This window comes from Clupea harengus, chromosome 4, assembly GCF_900700415.2.
Source record: "Clupea harengus chromosome 4, Ch_v2.0.2, whole genome shotgun sequence".
In the NCBI taxonomy this organism is placed as follows: Eukaryota; Metazoa; Chordata; class Actinopteri; order Clupeiformes; family Clupeidae; genus Clupea; species Clupea harengus.
The window spans coordinates 7,264,826-7,273,960 of NC_045155.1; the positions used below are offsets into that span (position 1 = coordinate 7,264,826).

Consider the following 9,135-nt stretch of genomic DNA (forward strand, 5'->3'; position numbering starts at 1 on the left):
TTAAAGCTCTTCTCTCAGCATCTACAGCACTAGGCAGTCAATAGGGAGTCCTGACCAAAATAAACTTGAGTGCAACTGGGTGCCACATCTCCATTTATTACCAGACTTGGTCATTTCTGGGACGGATTTATTCATTAGTGATTATTAATTAGGGATTATAAAATAATTTCTCAATTGTGGATGAATTCATACTGTTACATAGGTGGTCATACTAAGTATTTTTCATGACAGAGGTGGAACTGAAGACAGCAATTATGTCAGTTTATTTATTTTATAAAATGTTATAAAGAGTATTTCGATTGTATGCATGTGTAAGCAATTTAGATAGATAGATAGATTTTCAAATAATACAATGCTCCGGTGGGTAAAATATCACACAATCAATCACATACAATTACATTCGTCATCTAATGTATCATAGGCTTCTGAAAACGACCTCTTATCTCCTCCAGTACGCTACATCCAGCATGATTCATTCTCCTGCTGAGGGACATCCGGGGAAAGTTCATACAGTTTTTGAAAAGTGGCCCAGGTTTCTGGGGGTGGGTAAAATGATCACTGCATGTACAAGAAAATGTTCCATGTGAATCACTTCATGTTCAGTGACAAGCTTGCCTATAGAGATCTATTGACCAATCATTTCCACGTCTGAGTTCAGGTTCAGTTCAGCTATGTGACACAGGTCAGGGTTCGGGGAGAAGCGAGGCGATTGGCTGGTGAGAGCCACGCTGTCCCGTGTTTGGACCATTGCCTGGCGGAGACAGGAGATCCACTGCTGCTTGTTGAAAGAGTCGTTGGCCTGGAGGCTGTGGGACTGTGCCTTAGAGCGCCCTCTGCTGCTCACTCTGAAACAGTTCTTCACTGAGGGATGGCGACAAGAGAAAGGAGGAGAGTGAAATCTCTGCAAACTGTTTTATTAAGACATTTCATGTCATTCAGAGCTTATATGTTGTTATTCAGATGGATTTTTATTAGAAATGTTGTTGGCTTCGACCAGAATGTTGTTGGCTTCAATCAGAGTATTACTCCATTAGTTTAGTCTCAAGATGACAAGTTATATTATGGTTTTCTTTGCCCTACCATGCCGATTCTCTCTTTACCTTTGTCATTCCCAGTGAAGGCCCCACGGAATGATCCGGAGCTCCCAGCATCTCCGTCCGGGATGTCTTCAAGCAGGAGATGCGCTGCGGGGAGGGGTTGGCGGTAGACCTGAAACTGGGCCATGCCCTCTCTGTCTGACACCACAGGTCTGGTCAGCACCAGCACCAGCTCAAACAGGAAAACATACAGCTTCTGGAAACATGAATTATAACGCAATGTTAAAACATTTTTGAACATCATAATACGATCCGTGCTTGTGGAACTACATTTGCTTCTGTGTATATGAATACAGGTTGTTCTTTTTTAGCACTTTTTAGCACAGTAAAGTCTCACTGGCCACTTGTTTTGTCACATGGCACCTTGCTACTACCTCCTTTGGCCTTCAGAGCTGCCCTAATTATTCGTGGCACAGATTCAACAAGGTTCTGGAAGCATTTCTCAGAGACTTTGGTCCACACTGAGATGATAGCATCACACAGTTGCTGCAGATTTGTGGGCAGCACCTTCATGATGCGAATGTCCCGTCCCACCACATCCCAAAGGTGCTCTATTTGATTGACAGCTGATGACTGTGGGGGCCGTTTGAGTACAATGAACTCTGAGATTGCATGAGCTTTGTGACATGGCACGTTATGCTGCTGAAAGTAGCCATTAGAAGATGGGTACACTGTGGTCATAAAGGGATGGGCATGGTAGCTAACAATACTCAATACTTAAATAATACTCAATTAGTACTAATGGGCCCAAATTGTGCCAAGAAAATATCCCCCACACCATTACACCACCACCAGCAGCCTGAATTGTTGATACAAGGCAGGATGGATCCATGCTCTCGCGTTGTTTACGCCAAATTCTGATCCTACCATCTGAATGTCGCAACAGAAATCGAGATTCATCAGACTAGGCAACTTTTTTTCCAATCTTCTACTGTCTGAATTTGGGTGAGCCCGTGCCCACTGTAGCCTCAGTTTCCTGTTCTCTGCTGACAGGAGTGGCACCTGGTGTGGTTTTCTGCTGCTGTAGCCCATCTACTTCAAGGTCCAATGTGTTGTGCGCTCAGAGATACTCTTCTGCATACCTTGGCTGTAACAAGTGGTTATTTGAGTTACTGTTACCCCTCTACCAGCTCCAACCAGGCTGACTATTGTTCTCTCACCTCTGCCATCAACAAGGTCATTTTCGGCCCAGAGAACCGCCACTCACTGCATGTTTTTTTTGTTTTTCGAATGATTCTCTGTAAACCCTAGAGACAGTTGTGCATGAAAATCCCAGGAGATCAGCATACCAGTCATACCAGCTCGTCTGGCACCAACAACCATGCCACGTTCAGTCACTTAAATCACCTTTCTGATGCTTGGTTTGAACTTGACTGTGTCAACACGCCTAATTGCATTGGGTTTCTGCCATGTGATTGTCTGATTAGATATTTGCCTTAAAGAGTAGTTGAACAGGTGTACCACATGAAGTGGCCGGTAAGCCTATGCTGGATAACAAGAGCTTCCTACCGATGTAACAGTGTCCCATTGTTTACCATGTCAGGGTACTTTTCAGTGCCCAAACTCGTGTTCTCTATCTACTGATTCACTGCATAGGGAACCCGGTTCCGAACTGAGATTCGTCTGCAATGAGTCTGCAGTGTAAGTGGAGTAGCGGGAGTCACCTGTCCTTTCGTGCTCTTGAGCTCGCCGTGGCAGTAGATGAAATTGGAGCGCAGGATCTCCGGCACTCTCTGGTTGTCCTCCGGGTAATTCAGGCTCATCCTGTAGAACTGGCACTCGGCCTCGCCCGTCTTTCGGTCCACTTGGGACAAAATGGTCTGAATCAAGTCAATCTGAGAGCGGAGGAGGAGGAAGGAAGACAGAGGAGGTGAGAGATGAGTAGGTGTTGAGGACAGATGGAGACGTGACCTGCAATAGTTCCGCGCTCAGCCCAAGTGATGCATGCTGCAGCGGAAATAGTGGCTCAGTCTCGCACACGCACATGCACACGCACACGCACACGCACAAGCACAGGCACACACACACACATACACGCACAGGCACACGCACACGCACAGACATACGCACACACGCACAGGCACACGCACGCACACACACAGGCACACGCACACGCTTTGGTATGTAGGCTTCTGAATTTAGAGCATTTATTTACTCCTGAGGGGATAGTGAAAAGGACTGCATTTACTAATGCTCTTGTGTATTCTGTTATTTTGCTGTTTCCTGTGTTTGCCATTTAGCTAATTTCATGTGATAAGGCCATTTTAGAACTGGACTGGACTGTGCAACAATTACACAATTACAGCATCCACCAGAATCCCATGATTTCACTGAGCTAGGCTGGAATGCAGAAGTAAACATTGAAGTGAGTAAAATTTACTTAACTTCAGTTTTTAAGTGTCAGAAAACACATGTTTGTACTTCAGCCTCAAGTAAAATGCTATTATATGATGATATGGGGATAAGTAAGGGGATAGGTAAACTACATCTCTGCAGAGTTTTATTTTCTATCTTATGTTATGCATTTTACGTATTCTTTATGCACTCTATCCCAGTTTTTATGTTCATTTTATTTTATGCACTCTATCCCAGTTTTCATGTTTATTTTATGTCTATTTTTATCTGAATCACTGTGCATGTCATTTTTTTTGTGCAAGTAATTTCTTTACTGTTAAAGCACTTTGAGCTGCATTGTTTTGTATGAAAGGTGCTATACAAATAAAGTTTATTTATTATTATGAATATTATACTGTTATTTGGCTGTGTTTGTGCAGGTCAACTGCTAGGTGTTAACAATGTCATGGGTTCAATACCCCGAGAGCACATGTACCAATGCATTTTTTTCTCTATACTAGAAGTCACTTTGGACTTTTAGTATCTGCTAAATGCATTCAGAGTTCACTGCTTATTAGCAAACCTAGATCTCTGGTACAACAGAGTCTTAACGGTTTGACTTTGTGACAGCCATAATGGTGGTTGGTCAGCACTCACAGCGTCTGGTAGGGCGTCCTCGTCGGGGTGGTCTTTGGGCGTGCATTTCTTGATCTCCTTGAGGAGCAGCGGGTACTTGACCAGGCGACTGCGTGGCAGGTCCAGGAAGTTCCACAGGTCCAGCTTCCTGCTGAAGGTGGACGCCTGGCACAGCTGCAGAAACTGGTCCACACGCCGGTCCTGCTTCTTCTGGTCCAGCAGCGACTTTGCCGCCACCTGGTTGCAGCAGTAGGTGATGTAGGCCTCCAGGCAAGGGAACTGAGGAGAGGAACAGACCAAGATGGCGTCAAGATCACAGACACTTACTATTCATCTGGCTGACAGGATGGTGAGAAACTTTGGCAAAAAATTGTCCTAAGGACACTTTTTGAACGGTATAAAAATACTCAAAAATCCATGATTTTGGTACCCGTCTACCCAAAAACAGGCCACTTTAGTACACTTGAGATAGCTTATTGGAAGTGCAAGTAAAAAGAACCTGTAACACTGACTCATATATGTTTGCTTTGAAGTAGGTACAAGAAAAATGACTGTCTTGGCAGCGTGCTCTGGTATTTCAGTTAAGAGCTTCCACCTCGTTAACACTCACCCACTGCAGCAAGGTGGGCCCCACCGCCTCCACCGTCTTCTCCGCTCCTCTCAGCCGCTCCAGGCGACTCAGGCAATCTGCAAATGAAATGAACCCACAAGGCTGACTGTAACTGCTGCCCACTAGAGGGAGCCCTGGAGTATGCTGCTCTGCAGTGACTCGGTACCTTCATGAAGAGGTATGAGGGAGTCAAGCGTCCCAAATATCTGGCCCAACTCGCTCTCTGTCAGGATGTCCAGCTTCAGCATGGGCTCGTAATAAACCTGTAGTCGATGAGGGCAAAGTTACTGTTATCTTTATCCCTCAGGGATGGAGATAGAATAGTAATATCATGCCATAGCTAGCGGGTTAGCCTTGTTGCTTTGCTGAATGAATGTGTGTATGTAATTTTAGTAGGTAGATGATCACATACCTTTTTGACCAACTTCAGGTCCTCTATGAGCTGTTTCTCCCCCTGTGTGAGTTCATGGATGATCTGCAAATTGAACCATGACACTTAGAACTGAGGGACATCACCACACCCAATTGTGGTGAAAATAAACAGGAATAAATAACTACAACTGCTCTGTAGTTCTGCTGAAGTAATGGCTGTTCACAGAGAAGGCTGTAGCTATGGGGAAACCCAAAATAGAGAACAAGGCCAGCTCACTTCCTGTTTCATTACCATGGCAGCAGAGCTCAACAGCTGTTCTACGCAAAAAAGTCAGTCCAAAGAGGCATTCAGAAGTCTGACCACCTTTAACCCCAGTTTTAGACCACTGCATCTATTTGTAGTTATGGGTTTCCAGCCAATAGAACAGTTTTCCTTCCCATGAGTACAGCTCCTCTGGGGTCCCTCCGTATGGCTCTAGCAAGTTCCCTTGAAGCATTCTGAGCTTCCTCCACCAGTTATCACATCTGTGCCCTACAGTGGCCCCTCTCCCCTGGTCTGTGGTTGAAACCATGGGGCCCCCTCGCTGTGCTTTTACCTCCTGTCTCTTGATCTCTCTGTCACTCAGGCCCCCAGTCATGCAGTCCACAGTGTCACTCCACAGCTGGCTGCTCCGACGCCGTGGAAACGAAGACGCCTTCTGGCGCGTCCGGATGGCGGGTGGCAGCGGCCGTGCCTCTGTCCGGAAACTGATTGACCTCTGTGACGTGGTTTCAAGGTTGGTGGTGTATACCAACAGGTGAGACAAAGCATCAATACACACACAGACACACACACACACACACAGACAATTCCACTATTCCATCTATTTATCCAACTGAAGATGCATGCATGGTGCTTGCAGTGTGTTGAAAACCCATTTAAAGTAAGAGCTTGCATTCATTTTCTTTTGACTATTTCTGATACGACAGTCTTTCAACAGTGTGAGTTAGTGATGCATGTGTGTCCATTCAGTAGGCTACCTGTATAGACTGTCCCAGGCGTTTCAGTGCTGGAGTTTTCACTTGTGGTATGATGCCTGTGTGTCCAGCGCCCTTTCCAATTGGTTTGACTTTTTTGTTACAGGGTTCCTGCAGAATGATATAAAAAAAAAGATGAAACCAAAATAAATGACAAATAAATATCTCGCCACATGACAGGGAGAGTTAAATGATTATGTTCAACGGCACTGTATACGTCACCTCATAATCGTGCAGTGAGTCTGTACTGATATCAGCGTCCTCTTCATCCTACCATAGAAGCCAGAGCATGATGAGTAAATGCTCATTTACAGGAAGATCAGTTAAGCAGTGGCAAGGTCAGATTAAAAATAGTGGTGTTGATTTCGGCAGAAAACAGTAATTGCTATTTCAGAAAAAGAAAAACGGACACCCGAAAACTGTTCTGTGTTAGAAGTGGGTAGATTTACGTGAATGCGTTAGTGAGTTAGGAACCACTGTCATTTACAATATATGTGTCAACTGCTTTACTGAGAAAGGCAGATCTGACAAACACTCGCTGTGTCAGCACTGTGGCAATGCTCAAGTGTAAGAGAGCTACAAGTAAGATGAGGTGAGAGAATAAGCAGCCAGGAAGAGGGTTATGAAAGAGAGAGAGAGAGAGAGAGAGAGAGAGAGAGAGAGGATCACAAAGCCAGTAAGTGAAAGAGCAAAATACCAAAGACATTTTCTGCATTGGTTGAGTTTCCGTCTTGAAACAGGAAGCTGAAGAGTAAAATTGTTGCTCTGCGATAACTGCCATATCAATCTTTATGTTGCCTTGATGTACATGATCAGAGGGCATTGGTCATGAATGACTCTTTGGTCAATATTTCCAGGATGAGGTCATTTTTTTTCAGAAAAAGTCTCTTTTAAGAAGTCGCTGACATGTAGTCATGGAGTCACCTGATTCATAAGCAGAGAAGTCTGTGGCCTCACAAAGCTTCCGTTACAAAGACATCGACAGATAAGCGAGAGGAGAAGCAAGAGACCAACATAGAGTGGAAGTCAGACTATGATTGCTCAGTTGTCAGTCAATCACAGGGTTAACATACACAGTTGTCATTAGGACAGACAGCACCACTGCACCGAAAATCATTTCCTCTCAATCATTTGTGGTCACGTAATTAGTATTAGAGGTTCACAAGACAGTGAGGCGTGAGGAGATCAGCTCACATTGTACTCTGCAGCTCTTGCTAAACTCCCTGCATCACTGTGTGGGTCCTGTTTCCTTTTTTTCTGCAATGAAACCCACAAGATAGACATTGATGGAGACTATGCCTTTTAACAGGGACAGACCAGAGTCAGGCTAGTGTTTTTCATACAAGGGAGCGTTAAGGACTGCTCCAAATGTTCTGTAGTGATGGACAGAGGCTGCAATTAGCATCCATACATTGTTACACTTTTACAAAATACTATTACATTTTTCTTTTAGCTATATTTTGCGTAACTGACAATGTAGCACTTGCTGGATGCCATGTCAGTGTGATGTAACCATTGACTGTTCATGTACAGATAGTCATGTAGTTTTAAATTACCTTTAAATTGTCTTAAAGCTGATTATCAAGTGCCATTAACCTATCAAAATGTCAGTCACATAGTTATTATTAACTGGAAGTGTGATGCCACATAAGTGTTAACTATGCATCAGGGTTGGGTTCCAAATCTGTACAGCACATGTGTAAGTCAAATGACTCGAATCAATTGTTTGTCTAAAATCTTTCCATGTCCCACTTCTTTGACATTTGGTCTTTCATTAATAGCATGAACATGCGATCAAAAAGGCTTCAAAATGGATCTTGCATAAGTCTCAAGTTGCCCATGGATCTACCAAACAGAACACAATACCTGTGACAAAGACAAGATACTTGGTAAAGGAAAAAGAAAGTGTATTTCTTACTCCTGCATAGTCTGAAGAGCTGGCCCAAGCTGATAGCCGGTCCCTTGGGTGAGGTGACCTGGAAATATTCAAAGGAAAATTAGCAGGTGGATCATTCACTAACTGAAAATGAAAGGATTTATCAACATTATCTTATCTTTTTATTGAAATTCAGAATTCACCAAAAGCTATGGTGCATGTACCAGCATAACCAGACCACTTTGAATAGCAGTGAAAACCTTGTGAAAAGTAACAGTCTAGGAGGCCTCACCAGGAAGGTGCTTCATCCGTCTCAGAGTCTTCAGGCTCCATCTTCTCTTCTTCAATATCCATTATTCACTTCTCTCTCAAGGCCTCTCCGACTCCATGATACAATTTACGACATCCCGAACAAAAACATTTAAAGAGCCATGTCTACGAATAAAAAAGACAACGAGAAAAAAAATCCTGACTAAAACTAAACTAAAACCACCTGTCGCACCTCATAAAAAAGGGTCAGACGGCTGAGAGCTAGAGCGAGCTCTCCCTCCCTCCCCCTGCTCTCTTCCTCTTAGCACTCGCAACCTCTACAACCCACATCCTGTGTGTGAGCAGGTTCTTGAGTTTCCTGTTGTTTCCTTTGACACGAGCGGGGCGCAAACCCTACTGGGGTGATTCAAGTGATGCCTCAATAAGCCAGGATTGAATGGGGTTGAGGCGGCATCGATCTTTTTGAGGTTGTCACATGTTCCCGTGACACGTATACTGACAGAAGGCAGAAGATATGCCTTTTCGAGTGAGCTGCACACAGGAAGTGAAGGCTGTGACTGATGACCCACTTCCCTGTTTGGACAGAACTAACATGATCAACTACACTCAAAGTTTAAATGGGCAGTCAGTCTTCCTTTACATGCACATATCTCACTTTTAAACTGAGGGAGACGTTAGGTAACAGCCTGAATCAATATGTGGATGGCTCCAGTCTCCAGTGTTACAAGATTATGAAACAGTAACACTTCTTTTAGTGATATGGTTAGTTTTTTTTTTTTTTCTCGCAAAATGAATGTGATGGAGAGGTTATGAGTCATAATATTGAGAAGTCCCCATTGACCTGCAGGGTAGAACTAAACTTTAACAGGAAATTGCTGAGCTGATCCATCCAGATATATGATCTTTCTGTGAAGGACTTTGAT

The 9,135-nt window shown here is 44.0% G+C and overlaps 1 protein-coding gene across 2 annotated transcripts; it reads right to left on the reverse strand.

Moving 5' to 3' along the window:
• Nucleotides 1-234: 234 nt before the first annotated feature.
• arhgef3l (Rho guanine nucleotide exchange factor (GEF) 3, like) lies at nucleotides 235-8,749 on the reverse strand. Of its 2 annotated transcripts, XM_012816669.3 has the most exons (13): nucleotides 8,235-8,746; nucleotides 7,985-8,042; nucleotides 7,261-7,323; nucleotides 6,289-6,336; nucleotides 6,070-6,177; nucleotides 5,646-5,807; nucleotides 5,090-5,152; nucleotides 4,844-4,940; nucleotides 4,678-4,754; nucleotides 4,089-4,346; nucleotides 2,762-2,932; nucleotides 1,101-1,293; nucleotides 235-861 (listed from the first exon to the last, which is right to left on the reverse strand). In XM_012816669.3, the coding sequence occupies exons 1-13, from the start codon at nucleotides 8,294-8,296 to the stop codon at nucleotides 626-628; spliced, it is 1,596 nt and encodes a 531-aa protein (XP_012672123.1). In that variant the 5' UTR covers nucleotides 8,297-8,746; the 3' UTR covers nucleotides 235-625. The 2 variants fall into 2 exon arrangements, with proteins under 2 accessions (XP_012672123.1, XP_031421816.1); XM_031565956.2 differs by lacking the exon at nucleotides 7,261-7,323 and having other exon boundaries at nucleotides 8,235-8,749.
• Nucleotides 8,750-9,135: the final 386 nt, after the last annotated feature.

Coding starts and splice junctions, on each gene's coding strand:
- arhgef3l (XM_012816669.3), bottom strand. CDS start 8,296: ATGGATATTGAAGAAGAGAAGATGGAGCCTGAAGACTCTGAGACGGAT. Junction 4,941..5,089: donor ACCTGAAGTTGGTCAAAAAG/GTATGTGATCAT, acceptor CATCGACTACAG/GTTTATTACGAGCCCATGCT. Junction 4,755..4,843: donor CCTCATACCTCTTCATGAAG/GTACCGAGTCAC, acceptor TTTCATTTGCAG/ATTGCCTGAGTCGCCTGGAG.